This window comes from Melanerpes formicivorus, unplaced genomic scaffold, assembly GCF_026170545.1.
Source record: "Melanerpes formicivorus ecotype bairdi unplaced genomic scaffold, bMelFor1.0.p_v2 SCAF_15, whole genome shotgun sequence".
In the NCBI taxonomy this organism is placed as follows: domain Eukaryota; kingdom Metazoa; phylum Chordata; class Aves; order Piciformes; family Picidae; genus Melanerpes; species Melanerpes formicivorus.
Window position 1 is genome coordinate 10,200,571 of NW_027142367.1, and position 24,282 is coordinate 10,224,852.

The 24,282-nt window shown below is 42.6% G+C and overlaps 1 protein-coding gene across 1 annotated transcript in view; it reads left to right on the forward strand.

The window, feature by feature from the left end:
• The window catches only part of RAB12 (RAB12, member RAS oncogene family), a 32,072-nt gene extending 8,819 nt beyond the window's left edge, over positions 1-23,253 (forward strand). The window contains exons 2-6 of the mRNA XM_068147591.1: positions 8,995-9,055; positions 16,855-16,993; positions 17,509-17,598; positions 19,836-19,940; positions 20,993-23,253. Of these exons, the coding sequence (XP_068003692.1) occupies positions 8,995-9,055; positions 16,855-16,993; positions 17,509-17,598; positions 19,836-19,940; positions 20,993-21,106 (509 nt within the window). The 3' untranslated portion in view covers positions 21,107-23,253. The remainder of the gene's footprint in view (positions 1-8,994; positions 9,056-16,854; positions 16,994-17,508; positions 17,599-19,835; positions 19,941-20,992) is intronic.
• The last annotated feature ends 1,029 nt before the right edge of the window (positions 23,254-24,282 follow it).

Below are 24,282 nucleotides of genomic sequence, written 5' to 3' on the forward strand. Positions count from 1 at the left end.
CTGAGTTCTGGACTTTGTTTCTTCTTGCTGGGACCTTAAATGAAAATAGTGTGTGTGCTATGCAGAATAATTGTGGGTTTAGCTATACCACACCATGGAAGAAACATTTTACAGTGCCTTTCATCACAAAGATCCTGAAGTCTTTATTAAGTCTCTTCACTAGGCTGTCCTTAAAGAAGAAAGAGGATGAGTATTCCCAGCAAGGATTCAATACCCACACTTCTACAACTATTTTTTTCTGATATTCCAAGGGGTGGGAAATGAGACCCAAACGAAAAGGCTAAATTCAGTCTCATTTTGAAGTTGATTCTGCCTTTTTAAACTCTGGAGGGTGCTGCTCATGAAATAAGTTTAATTTCACTTCACATTCCATTTTCCTTTCAGGTCAGGTATGTTTTCCTGTTCTGTAATCAGGAGTTTTGAAAACAAGTTTTGTTTGTGAACGTACAGCCAGCCGTATTTCTTCCAAGCTCCCTCCTACCTTACTCTGTTTATCAAAATTTTGGTGCATGCTTTGAACTTAGTACCCTAAATAGTGTCAAAACCCCTGCGTTTTGTGATTTGTACAAGAATATAAAGGCATTTTAATTTCCTCTGTTCCTGTTGAGTTTGGATGTAGCAAGCATCTGAGGTGTTGAGAAGCTGATTAAAAAACTCACCAACAGGTTCCTCAGAACTCATTTTCTTTACCTGCAGAATTCAGTGCCTGCATGTATATATACTTGGGCTTTTTTCCTCCTGTTGTTGGTGTATCTGTTTCGTTCTGGTCTGTAGCACAGTTGCCAGTTGAGCTATGGGTACACTTTTATTTTAGGCAAGCAGTCTCAGATGTCTGTGTGTTAATCATTCTGGAATTACACACTGAAGCTTTATGCCCAACGTACTTTACCTGCCTCTGTAATCATCCTCAAACTGCTTCTTGTCTAACTAATCCTTAATTATTCCAAAGATCTTCTTAAAGTCTTTGTAACACACAGTTTGAAGAAGGTATTTCCCCTTTAGAGTGTTTTAACATCTACTGTGTGTCCTACAGATTCAGTTGAATTAAGATACAGTGGGCTTGGGTTTGTTTTTATCTCTTGAAGCAGTTTTAGCAGTCATCCCCTCCCCCCAGCGTGTAGTTTTTTGTTTTACTTCCTTCCTCTCCCGTGGTAGAAACAAGTAACAAGGATCTTGAGCTTCTTTTCAGTGATTTCAGCAGTATTTGGATGGGTGTAAATACTGTGTTTAGTTACAGACCAAGGGTAACAAAGATGGTTCTTGCTTGGAGAAGAATGTGACCTCACTCATATATATCACCTTAGGTCATCAGTGGTAGTGGAAGTAAAACAATTTGGCTGTATAATGCTGTCAGATGTCCAAATTAAACCAGCTGTGGTAGGCTTTGAATTGTATATCTCCTCTAATGCTTAATTAGTATATGACTCTGAATTTTAAAACTGTGTTCCTTTGAAAGTGATCTGATTATTTTTTTCCCCCCTGATTTTATTGTTTAGATACAAATCACTCATAGGCCTCTGAAAATCAAATCTGTGGGGATTGATTTAAGTTGGAGGGGGATTTTTTTTTGTGTGCTCTATTTCATCTGTTTCCCCAGCTCTTCCTTTAACTTCGCTCTCAGGAAGTCTTGGTCACCGAAAGGTCACTCTGTGTGCATTAAGCAGAACAGTTTCCACTTCCCTTTTCTGCCACTTAGGCAAAAAATAATAATGCAACTGAAAACAGATGCAAAATGCATGGAGAGAAGTTTCTTCACTATTTGTTTTACTTCTAAACAAACTGTTTTAAAGAGAGAGGCGAGGCCCAGTTCTGTGTGTTTCCGTTTGTGCTTTAGGAGATAATTTCTACTTCCTCTTTGGGGTGAAAAATGAATATGCTGTAATCTGTCTGGGCAAGACTTCATTTTTATTGGATTTCAGTTTCAAGCTTGGAACAGCCTCGGGCTTGCTTCAGTGACAAGATACGTCACCCTCGCCAACTTGCCCTTATCTAGAACTTCATTCGTGCACTTCTATTTTGAGTGGCTGTTCTCTTTCTTTTAAGGCTGTTTATTTTTGAAAGCAGTGCAGGCAGTCCGCTGAGCTGTGTCTTTAATACACTTTAAAACCCCCTTCTATTCTCACACTCTCTTTTCCCTAGGAAAAGCCAAAAACTTTGTTTCAGTTGAGCACGTGTTGTAACAGATGTTCTCCTGTGTATGAAATGTGTTTTTAATTACAGAATCCCAGCATGGTGGGAGTTGGAAGGGACCTCTGGAGATCATCTGGTCCAACCCCCTGTGAAAGCAGGGTCACCTGCAGCAGGTTGCCTGGGAATGCAATATCCAGGCAGGTTTGGAATCTCTCCAGGGAGGGAGACTTTGCAAACTCTCTGGACAGCCTGTTCCAGGTCTCTGGCACCCTCAGAGGAAAGAAGTTTTTCTTCATGTTGAGATGGTTTAAGCTTATACCTGTTGCCCCTTGTCCTGTCACTGAGCACCACTGGCAAAGAGTCTGGCCCCATCCATTTGCCCCCCACTCGACTTTAGATACTGCTGAGCATTGAGAAGATCCCCTCTCAGTCTGCTCTTCTCCAGACTAAACAGCTCCAGGTGTTACAGCCTTTACTTATCAGTCCCTTCATCATCAATATCTAAAGGGCAGGGCATCAAGAGGATGGGACCAGACTCTTTTCAGTGATGCCCAATGACAGGACAAGGAGCACTGGGTGCAAATTGGAACGCAGGAAGTTCCACCTAAACATGAGGAAAAATTTCTTTCTCTGAAGTTGCCAGAGCCCTGGATCAGGCTGCCCAAAGAGGCTGTGGATTCTTCTCTGGGGAGATTCCAAACCCACCTGTACATTGCCATCCTGGGCAACCTGCTGTGGGTGACCCTGCTTTAGCAGGGGCGGTGGAATAGATGATCTCCAGAGGTCCCCTCCAACCCCTACCATTCTGTGATCTCTGTTTTTGTGCCTTTTTCTTTAGTTCTTACATGTGTATGGGATGTGTGTTTGGATTTCTGCAAAAGGCCTTTCCAGATTAAAATGGGGGAAAATCTCACATCTAAGTGCACGGCTTTTAAGTCGTAGAAAGGAAAGCTGTTATCTTGATGTACTCATGGTGTGAGTGGATTAATTGTAGAAGAACTGAACACATTCACTGCCTGTGGTCCAGGTGAGCCTGATGTATAGAGAGAAGGCCACCCTCATGGGAGGGGAGATTGTGGTAGGTCTTCTTGGTTGCCCTTACACCACTGTGACATGACAAAGGGTACAACCATAAGCATGTGCCCTTTTTGGCTCTGTGGCATGCATACATTTGGGTTTTCATTGACAATAAATTAGTCAGCAGGCATTTAAAACACAAACCAGGCAGCATGTAAACCAGGAGTACTCTGACAATGTTGCAGTAGCTAGAGAGCCTTTTAAAACCCTTTCTGTGTGTAGTTTGGATCTCATGCCATTGTCAACAGCAATTATTGATTCCTCTGGTTTATTGAACTATACATAAATCTGTGCCCTCGGTTCTGTTTGTATAACAAAGGACACAAGGTGCTGAAGTGACTTGCTATTAGCTGTTGTTGACTTATTTTTAGGGGATACCTGCTGTAATTGGAGGTGTTGGGGAATATAGTGCTAGTAGCATGTTATGCTAGGGCTAGTAAGTCCTGTTGGTCAGTGCACACATTAAAGCACACCACTGTGCAGCTCTACAGCTTCAAGGCTGGAGCAGCCTCTGAATGCCCAAGTTCATTAACCTTGGGTGTTAGTTGTGTTTTGGGATCTGACTTAAGGGAGTGGTAACTACAAAAGGACTGCCAGAGTCCTGCACAGAATTCTGACCATTTGCTTGTGCTTATCAGGTCTTAGAAGCAGGTTTAACAAGACTAAGAGGGTCAGTCACATCCTAGGCTTTATCCCTGGCAGCAGGGGGAGGGAAGGGATTCTGCCGATTTACTCCATCCTGTTGAGACCCTACTTGCAATGCTGGATCCAACATGCAGCTATCCCATGTGACCTGGACAGGCTGAAGAGCTGGGTGCAGGCAAACCTCATGAAGTTTAATAAGGACAAGTGCAAGATCCCACATCTGGGGAGGCATAACAGCATGCACCAGTACAGGTTAGGGGCTGCCCTGCTGGCAAGCAGCTCCATGGAAAAAGACCTTGGAGAACTGGTGGATAGCAAGTTGTCCATAGAACAACAATGTGCCCTTGTGGCCAAGAGAACCAATGGTATCCTGGGATGCCTCAAGAAAGGTGTGTCCAGCAGGTCTAGGGAAGTCCTTCTACCTCTCTATTCTGTCCTGGTGAGACCACACCTGGAATACTGTGTTCAGTTTTGGGCTCCCCAGTTCAAGAAATACAGAGAACTGCTGGAGAGAATCCAACAGAGAGCCACAGGGATGATTAGGGTCTATGAAGAGAGACTGAGATCCCTGGGACTATTTAGTCTTGAGAAGACTGAGAGGGGATCTCATCAATGTGTATAAATATCTGAGGGGTGGGTGTCAAGCGGAGGGGGGCAAGCTCTTTTTGGTGGTGCACAGTAATAAGAGAAGGAACAACAGATTCAAACTTGAACATAGAATATTTCACCTCAACATGAAGAGAAACTTCTTTACAGTGGGGGTGAGAGATCACTGGAACAGGTTGCCCAGGGAGGTTGTGGAGTCTCTTTCTCTGGAGACTTTCAAAACCCACCTGGATGCCTTCCTCTGCAGACTACCCTAAATGATCCTGCTTTGGCAGGGTGGTTGGACCTGATCATCTCTTGAGGATCCTTCCAACCTCTAATATACTGTGATACTGTGATCCAGTGCTGGAGTCAGCACAGGAGGGAACTGGACCTGTTGGAGCTGAGCCAGAGGAGGCAACAATGATGTGAGAGCTGGAAGCCCTCTGCTGTGAGGACAGGCTGATAGAGTTGGGGTTGTTCAGTCTGGAGAAGAGAAGGCTTCAGGGAGACCAATTTGTGATCTTTCAGTACTTAAAAGGGTTGATCAGAAAGCTGGGGACAGACTTTTTAGCAGGACCTGTTGTGACAGTTGATGGTTTTAAACTATAAGAGGGAGATTTAGAATAGATACAGTGAAGAAATTTTTTTTCCACTGATGGTGGTCAGACACTGGCACAAGTCTCACATGCAACTGGGCCTCACCATAACTAGGGTGGTTGAAGCTGTTCTAGCAGTCATCTGCATTTATAACAGGCTGCAGAAGCCTCATCCTTGGGAACATTCTAGGTCAGGTTAGACAGAGCTCTGAGCAACCTGGTCTAGTTAAGGATGGCCCTGTTCAGTGCAGGGGGGTTGGACTTAGATGACCTTTCAAGGTCCCTTCAAACCCAAACCACGTATCTTGCTTAGAAGAACTGTAAATTAAATGTTTGTGAAAACAAGGAGTTTAAAGAGTTTATCAAATACTGCTGTGCTATTTCCACACACTGCTCTAAACCCCCCACCATCTACAAGCAGACTTCATATCTTCTCTATCTTGTGCCAAACAGTCATGCTTTTAAAAAGCTGTTTGCAGTCATCTTGCTGAAGAATGGGATTTTTTTCAGCAGTTGGTCCAAATTTTCTGTTCTACAGCTGCAAATATGAAGAACATCTAAGACTGGCATAGTGATCTGAAATGTGCCATTGTCTAAATGTCTTTCATGGTAGACCAGTAAATATTTGTTATCTCTAATAGTGGAAAGAGTTGATTTCCTCATTAACTTTCTGAGGCTATTAAGTTTTTTTCCTCCCCTTTTTTGAGTAGCTGGAGTCATTGTATGGACAACAAAACCTTCCATTTAGACGTTTTTATTGTCATAAATCAAACCCAATAATTTGTTTTGGTGAACCTTTTCATAATTGAAGATGATGCTTGAAATGGAAGTGGAAAACAAATTACCGTGTTGCTGTTTTAATTAAATTACTAATTTGTATGGAAACTCAAAGCACTACCTTTGGCCAGGTCTCTGGTGGAACACAGTAATGAAACCTGACAGGCTCAGGAATTTGCTTCTTCATGTGCAAAAAGGAAAGCTGCCAGATAGTTGTTTTTTTTCCTTCAGTACTGGCAGACATGAAGCTTTTAGTATTGTGCTGATGCCTGCAGAGCGTCACTAATTATGAAAAGCAGTCGAGCAACCTTTGCTTAGCTCTGGTGAGCTGAACTTTGGTGTTAAATGATTCAAACATTTCTGCAGGAGAAGGGGCTTTTCCCAAGCTGTTATTGGTTTGCTTTGTTCACTGCAAAATTTAAAGGTAGGAAAATGTTTCACAGTGTGACTTTGAGGTGGTTAATAGAATGATCTGCTTTTGAAATAATGTCAACAGCAATCTTACTTCAAAACCATCTTTTAGCATATAGACTCCATCCCACTTCTTTTCATAGAATGGTTTGGGTCGGAAGGAACAACAAAGATCATGTAGTTATAAACCCCCCCCTGCCATGTGCTCCTACTACATCAGGTTGCTCAAGGACCCATCCAACCTGGCTTTGAAAACTTTCAGACTTGGAGCCTCCACGGCTTCTCTGGGCAACTTGTTCCAGTGCCTCACCACCCTCATGGGGAAGAATTTCTTCCTAATGTCTAGTCTTGGTTTCCACTTTGAAGCCATTACCCATCATCCTGTCACTCCATGCTTTTGTCAGATGTCCCTCTCCTGTATCCACCTTCAAATGCGGGAAGGCTGCTATAAGGCCTACCTAGAGCCTTCTGTTCTTCAGGCCAAACAACCCCAACTTGCTCAGCTTGTTCTCACAGCAGTGGTGTTCCAGCCCTCTGATCATCTCCGTGGCCCAACTTTGGACCTGCTCTAAGAGGAGCAGTTCCATGTCCTCCTTGTGTTGAGGGCTCTAGAGCTGGACCCAGCACTGCCAGTATGTTCTCAACAGAGTGAAGCAGAGGGGCAGAATCCCCTCCCTCCACCTGCTGCCCACGCTGCTTTGGGTGAAGCCTAGGACAGAATTGGCTTTCTGGGCTGTAGGCACATACTGCCAACTCATACTGAGCTTCTTACCAGCCAGCACTTCCAAGCCTTTCTCCTCAGCACTGCTCTCTATCCATTCTCCACCCAGCCTATGTTTGTGCTTGGGATTGACTCAATTCAGGCACAGAACCTTGCACTTGGCCCTTGATGAACTTCATAAAGTTCACACAAGCCTACTTCTCAAGCCTGTCCCAGGTCCCTGTGGATCACGTCCCTCCAGTCTGTCAACCACACCACACAGCATGGTGTCATCTGCAAACTTGCTGAGGGTGCCTGGATTCCACGTGAGACTTAATATTTTTTTTGTTTTCTTCTATCATCACCTTGACAGATCTAACTATCTTTAAAATCATTTTGGAATAAATACTAAGCCAACAATGTGTAAAGGCCAAGTCCTTTCTGTCAGAGTCACAATCCAGTCTTGACTGACTCTATCAACAAGGACACTTGGTTGTGACCAGGGGTATCACAGTATCACCAAGGTTGGAAGAGACCTCAAAGATCATAGAGTCCAACCTGTCACCACGGACCTCATGACTAGACCATGGCCATGTCCAATCCCCTCTTGAACCCCTCCAGGGACGGTGACTCCACCACCTCCCTGGGCAGCCCATTCCAATGACAAATGACTCTCTCAGTGAAGAACTTTCTCCTCACGTTGAGGCTAAACTTCCCCTGGTGCAGCTTGAGACTGTGTCCTCTTGTTCTGGTGCTGGTTGCCTGAGAGAAGAGAACAACTCCTCCTGGCTACAACCTCCCTTCAGGTAGTTGTAGGCAGCAATAAAGTCTCCCCTGAGCCTCCTCTTCTCCAGGCTAAACAATCCCAGCTCCCTCAGCCTCTCCTCACAGGGCTTGTGCTCAAGGCCTCTCACCAGCCTTGTTGCCCTTCTCTGGACACATTCAAGTATCTCGATGTCCTTCTTAAACTGAGGGGCCCAGAACTGGACACACTAGGAAAAGAAACATTTTTTGCTGGAGAAAATAAAACCCTTTTTTTCTCTCTTCACTTTCGTCCTAATCCTTGGTATGCAGTTGTACGTGAAATAGTCAGTGTTTCCAACACTCCTTCACTTCTGTGTGAGTTTGTGTGCCAGTCTGAGCCATGTCCTCTTGTCTTTTGCTTTCCCCCTCTTGATTTAGCAATGTTGGGAGGGGATGGTGGTCAGAAGGAAGAGCTGAAGTGAAAAAAAATCTTCATATACATGAAGAAAACTAACTCAATCCTGACCAAAACCAGCACATCTACAAATGTTGGGATATTCTAGGATATTTGTACCCTGAAATACTCTTCTAGTCGAGGTGGTAATCTTTGTATCCTAGGTATTGTTTGACCATAGTATGTCTTAATGTATTGATGACTAGCATCATTTTCTAGAAGTAAAATCTTTCTGTATAGCAAGGTGTCCATGGTTCTGTCCTTGATATTTGGCATGCATTCAAACGGTGGCTGGAGTTTTGAGATGGTGGATGAAAATACCACACAGGTATAAAACAAACATTTAAAGTCTCTAAATCTAAGCAGTCTGCTAATAAACATTTGCTGGAGTTAAGAAAGTGCTGACTAACTTCTTCATAAAGCAACTACAGCTCCAGCACTTCTACTACAGCGCTTTACAGATGCTAACCTGGAAACCAGATGTGTCTGGTTCCCACTTCACAGGCTGCAAAACTGATGTGGAGGGACTGGTTTTGCTCCACGTCCCCAGGGCACCTGTGCCACCTAGCAGTAGAGCTGGCTTGTTCTTGACAGTCTGAGGTGAGGAGGGAAAAACCAAACATTCTGTGCCTGCTGTTGTGCTGTTACATTGGGTTTAGCTGCTGCTGGAAGTGTCGCACAAAGTGGAAGGTTTATGTTGTGATGCTGCCAAACTGGCCCACAGAATGGGTGTGTCAGGTCCCCGTTATGTTGCTGAGGTGACCCATACTGGTGTAAACAAAGCACAACAAAACAAACAACAAAAAAATTTTGAACCTTCATTACTTTTGCTTCTTATTCCTGCTTTTCTGTTCACTGTATTTTATTTATAGGTGTTGATTTTAAAATCAAAACAGTAGAGCTAAGAGGGAAGAAAATTAGATTACAAATCTGGTAAGTAAAACGAACATGCAACCAGCAGTATGTTTTAATTTTTATGTTCTGGCATGAATTAATATGCTTGTCTAATACTATTAACTGTTATAAGCTGGTTTAGCTCTTGCTCTATTCCTCTTCTCCTCTGTGCCCACTAGACTTAAGCAAAACCAAATAGCTTTTAGATTTTTTTATGAAGGTGAAGGAGGAGAAGGATAAAGGTAGAACTAGGATGTGAATGTTATTACTGAAATGTCAGTGCATCACAGAGGCCTCAGCAGGTTTTCCTAGAAGAATGACATCACCTACACAAGAAATAGATTAGGAGTTCTGCAAGCAACAAAAGGTGACAAAAGTTGTTAAAGTCTTTATTTTCTGAACTGTTGAAGTCTGGCCTTCAGTGTAACAATTCTAAAACAGTTGTGAAATACTTTCTAAACTGTTTTTCCAAACCTTGATACAGGCAGTGCTGTTTCTTTGACATGTTTAATAACTTTAAAGTGCAGAGCAGTCAAGACCCAAGTAAATTACATCCACTCTAAACAGCACTAAGAAGTGAAATGGTCCCACACATACCTGAGCTAGTGTCCAAGTCCTACTTCAGAGGGTGGCTCAAAGTCTGAGCTGAGCTTTTCCTTTCTGGAGTAGGTCACATGTTTCCTCATTACAATTCTCCATGTCAATGCTTAAAACTATTGTTATTGTTTAGAAATCATTGAGCTTAAAAGCTCCTTTATTTTTCAGAGTAGTACAATATGTAAACATTATTATGAGAGAATAAACCAGCTATGTTCTATACATTAATCTTATACAACTACTACACAGAGGCTTAGCTTTGGGTTACTAACAGTGCCTGATGAAGAACTGGCATTGTAGCTAAACTGTTAAGGCTTCTAACAATGCATAAAAGGGGGTAAGAAAGCTCTAAATTAGTGGTTTGTTACACTTTTGGGATATTCTGGTGGTTTCTCATCCTTAATTACATGGACGCAGTGAATTCAGCTACTAACTCCTCTTGGCAGGTCACCATCAACTGTCTGTCACACCATGTGTCTGTCTTGCTTCCCTCTGAGTTAACTGCTGCTTCATCTTTGGTATCACCAGTCACCTAACACTTGAATGTTAGTGGCATGTCTTCACCCATCATCTGTCCCTGTTTGGAAACCTGTGACCACAAGGCTGGCAGCTGAGCCAGCAGTTGATAGCCAGGGTCTGCTGGAGCTGACAGAGGTAACAACAAATTCTGATATGGAGATGCTGCTGATGTGAATTCTTGCTGTGAAATGTGCTAAAGCTTATCAAATCATTTCTGCATGATGAATAAATACCTTATAGGGGAGATGTTTTGTTGAAAAAGAGATGTTTAAACCATTATTTTCCACATATTGAGAATATGCTGGGAAGGATCCAGGATATGTTTTTTCAGCTGAAAATCGAGAGGGTCCTAAAATGTGGACGTTGTGTGAAACTCTGCTAAAATGGTGGAGAAGCACACAATGCTGAGAAATAATGTTTGAAAATATGATTAAATCTCAGAACATGCCATGCTGCTCCTACATGTTAGGGTTCTTAAAATGCTGTTATTAAACTTAATCAGAATTGTATCAAGATACTTTGGGAATTAAGTAGGCACTTACTTTGCTGATTTATCCTGAATTATGTTGTGTATGTTGTTGGGCCTTTATAAACCTTTATTATCATAAAATCTATTATCATAGCATCTTAAAATCATTTAGGTTGGAAAAAGCCTTTAAGATCTAGTCCAACCATTAACCCAACACTTCTAAATCTGCCACTAAACCATGTCCTTCAGCACCACATCTACATGTTGTCTAAATCCATCCAGAGATGGTGACTCCACCACATCAACTCTTCCCCTATTCCCTTGACTTGCAGTCAGAAAACAACCTCCTGCTCCTTGGATTATGAAAGGATTGAGCAGCACTGAGGACACAAAGTAGTGTCCATCTTTTCTTTGTAACACCTAGAACAGTGGTAGTGCCCCTTGGGCTGCCAGAAGTAGTAGATACAGTAAATCTGCTTCTGCAGATTGCAGTTCTTGGTTGAAACAAGCTCATATATGCTTTTTCAATGCCTGAAAACTAGACTAAACAATAGGAACCCTGCTTTCATGCTTTAAAGCTTAGGTGTGTCTGTCTCCTCTTGCCTGAATCATCTGGGCACTCAGATGACATAAGGAGGAGTCACTTCTGGCTTCCCTTTGGAGAGGACCTGGTTGCTGGAAGCAGTGGTGTCCTTTTAGAGAGCCAGAGGGGCTCTCTGGTATTCCTACAGGTTTAATATGCAAGGAAGTCAGCCATCTGGCAAGAAAACAGTCTTGGTTTCACAGAATGGTGAGGGTTGGGAAGGACCTCTGGAGGTGTCTAGTCCAGTCCCCTTTTTAAAGCAGGTTTGCCTAGAGCAGGTTACACAAGAATGCATCAGAGTTCCAGATTTGTTTCTGAAGGTTGTTTAAATTGGTGCATTTTCATAAATTTTAGAACAGGAAAACCTCTGGCATGAAGATTAGTCTGAGGAAAAGACCCCCTGTCTTGGACTAGAACAGAATGTAATTCCTTCTGTTCAGTACCTGTGAAATAAATTATTTCATATATTAAAAGCTCTTAATAAAGGAGGACAAAAGCTCAGCTAGAAGTAACCTCTAAAACAACCTAAAAACATGTAAAAAAGTATTGTCTGTAGGCTCTATAAAAGCACAAAGTATGTGAAAATGTTAAATTAGTGTTACATTTTTGATTGTTTCTAAATACTGCCACTTCACACCACGACCTCTAAAAGAATTAATTTAACCTGAGAGCCAAAGACAGTTTTCAATCTGTTCCACATGTTTGTTTGAAGCAACTTGTATTATCTGGATGTAGAGAATTCCAAATGGTAGGAGTTGGAAGGGGCCTCTGAAGGTCATCTAGTCCAGCCCTGCTCTGCTTTAGGAGGGTTGCCCACAGCAGGCTGCATGGGTTTGGAATCTGTCCAGAGGAAGAGACTCCACAACCACTCTGGGCAGCCTGCTCCAGGGTCCCAGCACCCTCACAGTAAAGAAGTTTTTCCTGATGTTCAGGTGGAGCTTCCAGTGTTGCAGTTTATGCCCATTTGTCCTGTTGCTGGGCATCACTGAAAAGATTCTAACCCTATCCTCTTGACCCCCTACCTTTTAGATATTGATATGGATTGAGAAAATCCTCTCTGTCTTCTTCAGGGTAAACAGTGCCAGGTCTCTCAGCCTTTTCTCATTACAGAGATGCTCCAGTCCCCTTAACATCTTTGCAGCCTCCTCTGGATTCTTTCCAGTAGTTCCCTGTCCTTTGAACTGGGGAGCACAGAACAGGATACAGTACTCCAGGTGCCTGGCTAGAGCAGCATAGAGGTGGAAACCTCCCTTGACCTGCTGGCCCCAGTCATCTTAATGCATGTCAGACCACTGGCCTTTTTGGCCACCAGTGCACATTGCCATCTCATAGTGAACTTCTTGTCTGCCAGGACTCACAGGTCCTTCCAGAAGAACATTTATGTAGAATCCAAAATATCCAGGCCTATTTTAATGAAGATCAGCTGTGTTTGTATTGTATTTTATGCTGTCTGAAGTAGTGAGATTGTGACAAGTCAACACTTGAAAGTGGGCTTTGTGTGGTTTTGATTTGCTTTCATTTGGTGTGATGTTTGTTGATGTTTTCAGAGTGGTGTCTGCTTTCTGTTTTGGAAACAGAGACACAGAGTCAAGCAGTGGGGTTTTATTCTTACAGATTCTAGGTGGTCAAGGAGTCACACACTGCATGTTTATGATTTCAGTTTAGTTATTTTTCCACTAGAACAATTTCTTGATGAAACCAACTTAAGAAAACCACTTCTAGCATTAAAAAGGGAATAATCTATTGTTGGGGATTTTTGTTTCCGGTGATGCTAAATCATTGCTCAAGTTGTAGCAATTTATAATTTGAACTTGGGGATTTTTAATTAAATTGAACTGACTTACATGATTATGATGATTCTGACCAAGCAAATAAACACCTAGCTGTACACAGTCACTTAGGAGTAATGGTAGCCTGGTTAAATAATACTCATCTCATCTTCCAGTGCTCCCCTTAGTGTTTCAACAGCAATCCTTATTAAAACACTCCTGAAGTGTAGTACATACATCAGTGAAAACACCATGACAAATTTAATTCCTCCAGCACCACACATGAAAGGAAGACATTTGAAGTTAGGCTTTTTAGTATCAGCTCTGTGTTAGGGGTTGTCATTTTTTCCTCAATACTGGAAGAGCTTTTGCATGTTTTTGTGAAAACTGAGATAGCATCTGGTAGAAGATGAGATTTTTCCATCTGAAAGATCAACTTGTTCAGCCTGTAGCTTATTTAGGTAGCTTGGACTTCTACTTTGAACTTACTGCAGAAGTAGTTTGCTAATGTTCACCTAGCTGTTTGAAGGACAATATAAATGTGATGTTAGAGACTATGAACTCAGCTTACTTTCCCTTTCAAAGGAACAAGGATTAAAATACCATCTTCACAATCAGAAACCTGTGAACTGGTTTCATTTAGACTTGTGCAGCAGTAGAGGTGTTCGTTGTGTGAATCAAAGAGAAGTCAATCCCTCAAAGCAAGGCAGCAAAGTCCCCCTTAGTCCACGGTAATTAGTGTGACTGGCAGGAGACAGTTGGTGGCCATCTGGGCATTTAACACATGTAGTGGGCAGCCAGGCTGTCCATGGCTGTTTTAAACTGCGTGTGATGTGACTCAAACAGCCAGTAAGCCAGACTACAAATTGTGTGATGTTTGTGTGAAAGACAGGGAGTGCAGGTCCTGAGGGTACAGCAGCCAGAAGAGTAGCAGCCCTGGAACATTCCAAACTTCTAAAGAGCCTGAGGATGCTGTGGGATGAGGAGAGGTTGGTAGTGCAGACTGACTTGGAGATACAACACTTAGCAGGCAAGAAATACTGAGTTGGACATAACTGGAATGGCAAAGCATCATGTTGTGTGGGTGGCTCCATCACCTACCCAGTCAGTGTTGCTGACTGTCTTCAGGGTGGGTAGTTGAATGGCAACATGTTTATTTCCCCTCTGTTCTTCGAGTGTATGAACTGAGTGGTCTGGTAGCACCTCTGTGATGGAGCTGCTCAAGGTCCTTAGCACTGACCTGAAGGCACTGTCAGGTGACTGAATTAGCCCCTTTATTTCTGTCTTCTGTAGGGGAACAAGATACTGTAAAATCACTTCAGTTGGAAAAGACCTTTAAGATCATCGAGTCCCACCATTAGCCAGCTCTGCCAACTTTGTGCTAAATCACGTCCTTCAGCACCACACCTCTGCATCTTCTAAACATGTCCAGGGATGGGGCGTTCAACCACCTCCCTGGGGAGCCTTTTAGTGAAGAAGTTTATGAGTCCAGCCCAATACCCCCTTGGTGCAACTTGAGGTTGTTTCGTTTCATCCAATCACTTATTACTAGGGAGAATAGACCAGCACCCACCGCCCTACAAGCCTCCTTTTAGGTAGTTATAAAGAGTGAGAAGGTGTCATCCCCCCCAGGCCCTTTTTCTCCAGGTTAAACAAGCACAGTTCTCTTAGCTGCTCCACGCAAGGCTTCTGCTCTGGGCCATTCACCAGCTTCATTGCTCTTCACTGGACCTACTCCAGCATCTCAGTGTCCTTGTTGTAGAAAAAGACAGAGGGAGAAAACCAGATAGCTAAATAAACAGATAACTTCTTTGTTGGGTTTTTTTTCTCTGTTATTCTGCCCAAAGTTGGGATTGATCATTCTTCCACATCAGGTATGCCTTTACACCTGCCATCCAGTCACATCTACTTAATGATGGAACTGAATGGATCCCAGCCTTAGTCCTCTTGCTCAGTAGGTTGGAGTAGCAACAGACGGCAGAGGCTGCTTGACAGGTTCATAAGCACTAAAGCAATGTTATCCATATGTGGAAAATCAACGGTTTGTACTAAAGTGTCTAAATCTTTCCTGGAATGAACATCCAGAGGACCTTTCACAAATCAAACCTGACCATATCAAAGAAGTGATGGAAGAGAAAGTAGAATTACTTGCTCTGAGTGATACTTACTTATGTCCTTTCAGCTGCCAGAACTTGTATTACGTTAATAAAAATGTCTCATTAGTGGTACAAAGGCAACCAATTAACCATCTAAAATGGTGTGAAATACTACTAGAGCTTGGCCTTACTGAAACAAGCTACATCTTTGCTCCTTCTGTGGGCTCCTAAAGGTTTGTATGAATTAAATTCTGTGCAGAGGATGGGATTTGAACAGAAGTACGAATGGATGCAACAGGAATTTGTTCTCTTTTACCTCATTGGAATGCCCTTGGCTTGCAGCAAAGCATGAGTCAATATTTTTTCACAGGCTACAAAGCTGAGGTTTCAAATCTTTCTCTAGTGGACACTGTTTTGTGACATCACTAGCAAAGATTTGTGGCTGTCAAGTATCCTTGTGGTAATTTCAGGAGGCACTTAAATACTTTTAAACCTAGTTGAAATTCTTAAAGCTTTTGTGCAGAGTAACACAGGTGTGTGGTGTTCTACTGGTGGTTGTGTGCAGGCTTCAAAAGAATGAATTATTCAGGACAATCAGCATGGGGAGTTCTTTGTGAACACGATGTTACTTATTTTTTGGTGACAAGTATTTCGGGTCTCCATTGTTAATCTCATTCCCAAATTCATCTTCCTTCTCCTTTTGTCTAAAATGTGACTGCTAAAGAGAGTTCCTATTAAACTTTGGAGTCCCAACACACATGCACACATTTCCCTCCACCCACTCTTAGTTTGGGTCTATCTTTAGTCTTGCTGTAATGGTGAAACATCAAAATTGCCCATCGAGCTGAACTCAAGCAATAAATACTTGATGGCTTTGAAGCATCACATAACTTACTTTCCAGTTGTGAAACCAGTCACATTTTAAGACCTAGGATATGCACTAGTTAAGGTTTGGGGTGGGTTTTTTTACCATAACTGCCACAAATCATCCTTAAGCAGGTTTGATGAAGTGATTTAAAGCAGCTCACAGGTTTTCATGGTTCAGTTAAAAAATAACTCTTTTATCTCATCCACACTGGAATAGAAGCTAGTGGGGGCATCATGGTGTCCCTGTTGGAAAATCATCTCCAGTGTAAGTACAGCCTGTCCAAGAAATCTGCAAGGCTGGAAGTGAGAGTGGGAATGTTATGTGAACACTTCAGATTAGCTGTAAGTGTGAAGGCCAGCTATCTGCCTTTGAAAGCCAGAGCACACAGCAGTTGCTCACTCTCTTCATTCACTTCTGCTCATAGCCTCTTCGTTTAGTTTCAGAACCATGACCAAATTGCTCTGGTTGATGCAAAAAGGCTCTGAGCACTCGGCTCATAACAATCAGTGCATTGCTCATTATATAGCTGGGTGTCTGGCTGTGATTGATAAGCATGTCTCCATCTCCTCCTCCCTTTTTTTTTTTCTTTTCAGGGCTGTTAAAACAAAACCCAACAAACCCCAACACCACAAACCCAGCTTCATCTGCTGATGCATTTTCATTGGACAGCTTCATTCTTAGAACTGTTTGGTGGCCTTTCTTGGTGAAGTTAGTATGGGAATAAGGACTGCTGATAGAAAAACTTTTAATGATTGAAAGTCCTGTTCCATTTTTTGGGCCTAAAATTCACACAAACAAAATTACATTCTACACTGAGTATTTCCTAATGAGCGTGTTGGGGTGGGGGGAGGATGCTTGCATTAAAATGTAAACCAGTTTATGCTGTACTTCACAAATTGATGAAATGTTTGTGCCAATGTTTGCTGCTGCTTCTCAGGGACACAGCAGGTCAGGAGAGATTCAACAGCATTACCTCAGCTTATTACAGAAGTGCCAAGGGAATTATTTTGGTGTATGATATCACCAAGAAGGAAACCTTTGATGATTTACCAAAATGGATGAAAATGATTGATAAGGTGAGCCATAAATACTCTCTTTTTATATGTGTGTGTTGGTTTTTGTCCCCTCAAAACCACTCTATAAGACTTTTAGTAGCATTGATACAGGATTATTAATGCCTGCTAATTTTCCCTAGATTCTTTTAGTCAGGATTTAACAGTGTGCTTTCACTGCAAAATGGTTGCCCCTTCCTGTTTCCTTGAACTAGAATCATCCCTGTTCAAAGCAGCACTGGAAATCTGTAACATTTTTCATTTGCCTGTGCACTGGGGAGGAAAAAAATCTTGATTTCCTATGTGTGAAGTAAGGTCCTGACGTCCAACCATTCTTAGATGAACTTGACCAGCTGGTTCTCAAGTGATGTTTTTAAAACAGAATGTCAAAACTCATGCTGAAAATCTTTGAAATAACATTTAGGCATCTAAACTGTGCTGATGTGGTTCTTGGTAGAAGAATTGCCCTTTTTTAATACTACTTACACTACAAAATCTTACTATCTTGAGTTAGTTACCTAAAAATGTTTTAATTGCAGTATGCTTCAGAAGACGCAGAGCTTCTATTAGTTGGAAATAAACTGGACTGTGAAGTTGATAGAGAGATTACTCGACAGCAGGGAGAAAAGGTAAGAACAGGCCTAACCAAATTCTTACTTACTCTTAGAAGCAAAGCTGCTGTGGCATTGCAGCTCCTGGTCCATGGCTATTCTTGTGCAGATGGTTAGACCTGAGATCTAACTTAAGTAGTGGTGGTCTGTCAATATCCATGATACTTACTTTATGGACTGCAGTTACCTGTTCCTGCTGGAGCAGGTCTTTGATCTAAAGAAAGGACCACAGAAATTATCAGAGAGCTGGAGTATCTGTCCTACAAAGACAGGCTGAGAGAGCTGGGATTGTTCAGCCTGGAGAAGACAAAGCTCCAGGGAGACCTCAGAGCGGCATTGCAGTACCTGAAGCGGGCCTACAAGAAAGCTGGGGAGGGATTGTTTGCAGCACAAGGACAAGGGGCAGTGGTTTTAAACTAGAGTAGAATAGCTTTAGATTGGACATTAGGAACAAGCTCTTTACTGTGAGGGTGGCAGAATACTGGAGCAGGTTCCTCAGGGAGGTGCTGGAGGCCCCATCCCCAGAGATACTGAAGGTCAGTGTTGATGGGGCTCTGACCAATTTGATCTAGTTGTGGATGTCCCTGTGTACTGCAGGAGAGTTGGCCTAGATGACCTCTAGAGGTCATTTCCAACCCTGTGTATTCTGTGATTTTAGAAAGAGTAAATTACAGCTTAGCTTACAGGACCCCACTCCTTTTTGGGCTCTGAAACAGACACAGTGAAAAGTTGCATAAAAAATGGAGATACCTCTCCTCAGGACATTTTTATAAGCCTCCTTCTAGTTGTTTGCTTTTCAGTAGTATTTGAGGACTGGTAACAGCCCTGCCTGATTAACTCCAAAAGTGCTGAGGAGCCTGACAATAGAGGATATTTTTGGCATGACACTCATAGCACCATTTTGATCAAGACAGTATGAGCATGGACATACCCAAACATTTTCCTTCAGCTATCCATCATGCATTTGGAAGTGAAGCATTTTCCATTACAGTCAAGGCCAATACTTAGGTCTGTCTTCCCATTTTGCATTTAAATGATCACAGAATGTTAGGGGTTGGAAGGGACCTCAAAAGATCATCCAGTCCAACCTCCCTGTCAGAGCAGGATTCCCTAGAGCAAGTCACACAGGAACACATCCAGGCAAGTTTTGAATGTCTCCAGTGAAGGTGATTCTACAACCTGTCCGGGCAGCCTGTTCCTGTGTCCTGTCACCCTCACAGTCACAAAGTTTTTCCTTATGTTCCTGTGGAACCTCCAGCTCGCACCCATAGCCTCTTGTCCTATCATTGGACATCACTGAGAAGAGCCTGGCTCTTCAAATATTCATAAACAAGAATGAGATCACCTCTCAGTCTCCTCTTCTCCAAGCTACAGAGCCCCAGCTTCCTCAGCCTTTCCTCATAAGGGAGATGTTCCACGCCATCGTCCTTGTGGCTCTGCACTGGACTCTGCCAAGCAGTTCCCTGAGGCCCTTCTTGAGCTGAGGGGTCCAGAACTTGACACAGAATTTCAGATATGGCCTCACCAGGGCACAGTATGGGGAAGTGGGGGGGAGAGAGAACCTCTCTGGACCTACAAGCCACACCCCTTCTAATACATCCCAGGATGCCATTGACCGCCTTGGCCACAAGAGCGCATTGCTGACTCATGGTCATCCTGGTGTCAGCCAGAACTCCCAGGTCCTTTTCCCCAGAGTTTCTCTTCAAGAAATCATGCCCCAGCCTCTACTGGTCCATGGGGTTGTTCTTTCCCAGATGCAAGACTCTGCACTTGTCATTGCTGTATTTCATTACATTTTTACCTGCCCAACTTTCCAGCCTCTCCAGGTCCCTCTGAATGGCAGCACAGCCTTCAGGTGTGTCAGCAGCTCCTTCCAGCTCTGTGTCATCAGCAAACCTGCTGACAGCATGCTCTGTTCCCTTATCCAGGTCACTGGTGAATATATTGAATAAGGTTCCTCTGAAAAGTTCTTACTGTTTGACAGCATTCCACATCAACTCAAGACTTGAATTTCTCAGCTTTGAGTCTGGAACACACAGCACACATTTCCACCAAACCAATTTTAAGTGAAAATAAGCAATACAGGGCAAAATTTGTTGCGCCTTGGAGGTTCAGGGTTATTACCTGATTTGGCCTTCAGTCACAGCTTTGGGGAGAGTTGTGGGGTTCATTTAAAAGGTTTCAGGAGGTATATTTGCGGTTTGTGGCTGCCTGGTTTGTGTCTTCACGTAGTTCTGTGTTTTTCCTTCCATCAGTTTGCACAGCAGATCACTGGGATGCGGTTCTGTGAAGCAAGTGCCAAGGATAATTTTAACGTGGATGAAATATTCCTAAAGCTTGTTGACGACATTCTGAAAAAGGTAAAACATTCAGGTGGGAGTTCCTGTGACCACATCATTGGTCACAGTCTGATGACTGCAGGTACTTGTCGGGAGGATGTAGAGGGTGAGGGCACGCAGTCAGGTGACATTCTTGGTTAATACATAGCGGCCACAATGTTGTTCGCAGACTCTGCTGTTGAATTTGTTCCTGTTTTCTCTATTTCCTCATTCTTCTAACTTCCCTCTCTGTCAGCAGCTCACTGTACATTTGCTTGCTTTCATTTGTGGGCACTTTTGTGGTTGGTTAGTGTGGTTGGCGTAGGAAGTGGCTTTATTTCAATAGCATCTCCTAACTTGTGTGAAAGAAATTCTTAACACAACTTACTCAAGTGTAGTTCCCTGATAAGAACCAAAATATCCCTAAGTGGAGACTTTGGCTGACAGAAGACCCTTGAAACAAGCTCTTTGTGCCGAGGTCTCTGCAGATGGCAAACCATCTGTGTGGCCAGCAGGTCAAGGGGGGTGATTCTGTCCCTCTGCTTTGCTCTTGTGAGACCTCACCTGGAATACTGCGTCCAGCTCTGGAGCACACACAAGAAGGATATGGATCTGTTGGAGAGGGTCCAGAGGAGGGCCACAAAGATGAGCAGAGGACAGACTGAGAGAGTTGAGGTTGTTCAGCCCAAAGAAGAGGGGGCTTCAGGGAGACCTTACAGTGGCCTTCCAGTACCTGAAGGTGACCTACCAGAAAGCTGGATCTGGGACTGTTTGTAAGGGCCTGATAGGACAAGGGGCAATGGTTTTAAACTACAGCAGAGTAGATTTAGATTGGACATTAGGAGGAGGTTCTTTACAATGAGGGTGGTGAGACACTGGAATGTGTTGTCCAGAGAAGTTGTGGGTAACTTGATGCCTGGAAGTGCTCAAGACCAGGCTGGATGAAGCCTTTGAGCAACCTGATCTGGTGGACATGGATAGGTGTCCCTTTCCATGGCAGTGGGGTGGAAACTAAATGATCTGTTAGGTCCTTTCCAACTCAAGCCATTCTATGATTCTATGAGTGTTTACAGGTGATTTTTCTTTTCTTTAAGATGCCACTGGATGTTATAAGAAATGAGTTGTCCAACAGTATCCTGTCCTTGCAACCAGAGCCAGAAATCCCACCTGAACTGCCTCCTCCAAGGCCACACAGCCGTTGCTGTTGACTTGTTACTCCACACAGAGTGAAAAATACAAGCACAGGAGGGCAAAGGAAGTATCTGTACTACTCTGCACTACAATCATTTGGCAGTTTCTTGTTGCACTTTGTTATTCGAGTCAGAGCTACACACTAACTTGTAAATATGCAAATACGCAATCCTGTGTAGGATTCAGCTATAACATTTAATTATTCCCCTTCCCCCTCCCCCCCCACCATGATGATGGCTCATTCATTGCCCCAGTGTTATAAATACTGTACAGTGGGTGGGGGGTTACCACCCTTCCAGTTGGGGAGGAGGAGGAGAAATTAAATCTATACCTATTCTTGACATAAATGTTGTAATAGTTCTTTGTTATTATAAACAGGCAGAAGCTCTTCTGGTATGAAGATAAGTATATGGTGCTTTGCTAACTATTTTAAAGACAAATTTTTTTAAGAACAGAGGACTTTATGTACAAAGCTTCCATAATCAATGTTATGTTTCCTTTTTAATGTAGTGAAAACTTTCTTCTGGCTGTTGCATCTTCTGCTGACTGGATTTATCAAGAAGCTGAGTTTAAATTGTTCTTTCTTTTGTGGTTTGTGAGGGTTTTTTTTGGCAGTCTTTTTATTTATTGCATTTTAATGCTGCACCCCTCTCTTTATGTACCAAGGCATCACATCTGGTGCAAGACCTAAGGTTGCACTCTGAAGTAGCATATATCATTTTCTTCATAAGCCTGAACTCGGTTGCAAGAATTGTTAAGTTTCAATAAAGGAATTGAGATATAAAAGAAGGTATAAAAAAAAGCAATGCTGCTGTCCTAGACAAATCCTTTGAAAAGAAAAAGAATTCATATGGTAACATTTTCCTGTGTTAAGGAATATATATATATATATGTCTGTTTGTCTGGACATCTGTCGGGTTGGGAGGGCAGGGGAGAAGGGAACCTAAGGTAAAATTCTTTTCTTCCCTACTTGGTGGAAGTGATTCCCACACAAACCAATAACTCTGTTGGGGGTTTTTGTCCGATAATGAATTTGTGAATTCTATCTTTGGGTATATCTTCTTTTATTCAAATGCACTGTTTAGTTTAGCTGTGGTAAATCAGTAGTTACATATTTGAATAACTTGGTGTGTCCTGAATGTTGTGGTATTGAGGAAAAAAAAAAGAAAACACACACAAAAAAAAATCACAACGTTGTGGTCTTTCTAAACTAATGAAGTGCAAATAAAATTTTGTATTTATGACTGGCATTGGAACTGCACCTGTTCTTAGAATGGCAAGTCTCAAACAATGGCTGAGAGGCAGAATCTGGAGCAGCGCTTGGTTTGACTCTGTTAGGATTTCATTTTCAGTCTGACGGTTCCTGGAAGTGCAGCGAGAGGAGCAGCAGACCTTAGCTGTTCACCTTGATCGCTGCTGTGTTGGGGGAGCAGCTGATGACGTAGCCCAGCTGATAGCTTCACATAGCATGTGACTGCTTGTCAGGCTGTCTTAGCAGGCAGTCAGCAAATGATTCGTTACACTGGCAACACAAGTATGAACCAGAACTTTCACACTACAGCTTCTCTACTTCTCATTCTCTGGTGCTGGAACCCATTTTGTCACTTCGGCCACTCTTGTAGCCAGAACACTGGCACTGACCAGTACGGTAATACCAGTGACTTAAAACAGCTTCTCTCTGTTCTGGCAGGGAAAATAAAAAGACACAACAAACTGTTCACATTTTAAAAGATACATATTTATTGAAAGAATTCAAACAGAGCTCTTATTTCAACAAGTGAGCTCTGACATTGTGAAAACAACACCATGCAGGTGTTTACCACACTTGGATTTCAACTGACAACTTAAGGAAGCGTGGTTGATATTTGTGCTTATGTCTTCTGCCACCTTGTGCCTAAAGAGTTTGCTTTTTTAGGTAGTAAACTTACGGTTTACTGTCACATTGGTGAGAGAAAATCAGTTTCTAAAGCACTTGTAGGACCTCTGATGGTACTGTGGGCAAGAGCAAGGAAGGTAAAATGGTGGAAAAATGAGTTTTACCTTGAGAACAGTTTTATTTTAGCTGATTTGTTTTTATTTGTACTTAGAAACTTGTGACTTTTTTTTTTCCCCTGCAGTTTTTGACCTTAATAAAAAATTAAGAACTTTGAATTAGATAAACTTCCTTTCTTTGTAATTCTGTGCTGTCTGTATATAGGTGGATTGGGACCCCAGTCTCTTATACCAAAAATTAAATACTATTGCCTTTGAGAAAAACATATTTATGTATGAGTGCTTCAATGTATTTGATTATTCACTGGAAATCATAAAAAGTTAAGGAACTCTGTTTGCTTTGTATCCATTGTACTGTGAAACTGAAGAGGGGTTTGTCTCCTAATTCTAGCTCTTCGACTTAGGAGTCAAAAAGAAGAAGTTAATTTCTGTCCTTGCTCTGCCTGGCCACAATTTGGAATGTGATGTGTGGAAAGATGAGTCCAGGAAAAAACTGTTCTTGCGGCTCCACTGCCTCATACAGAAGTTTCTTAGATGTCAGCAAGGGTTGGGCTGACTGCTTGGTGGACTTTTTGAACAGTCTGCACAACCATGGAGAGATCACAGCATGGGGGAAAAAAAAAACAAGGAAGATGAGCTTTAAGTCCATTCTGCCCTAGAAGATTGCTGTTCTTCAGGAGCCCTGGGTAGGGCAGCCCATTCCCACACTTCAGGGGCTATGAGATTATTTCCTTCTCATGCCCAATATATTCTACCACTAAACTGATCAGCTGCTGCCAAGGTCCTCTAGTTGCTGGTGGTTTCTTCATGCTGGGGAAGGTGCACCTAAGTGTCTTTTGCTGAGCAAGCAGATGTCACAGGCATGTCAGAAATAGGATAGTAACATCTACCCCAAAGTAGTGGTGCTTTCCTGACTTCCATGAAATAACAGTAGACAGATCATGGCCCTTTGAATGGTGGGTGGGATTTAATGCAGCAGGTTCCTGAAATCAGATATTTTCAATGGTTTGTCCACTTAGCACAGCATCTTCCATAACCACAACCAAAGTTCATGTGGCAGAAGACTGATAACAATATTTGACTGTGTCCATAAAGTGTTAGAGCTGCCTGTGATGGACATGGAAGCAGTAGGTTGATTTAACAAATCATTTCTTCAGAGGTGACCAGAAGGAAAGTAGGAAGACTGAAAGCTTCTCTTTAT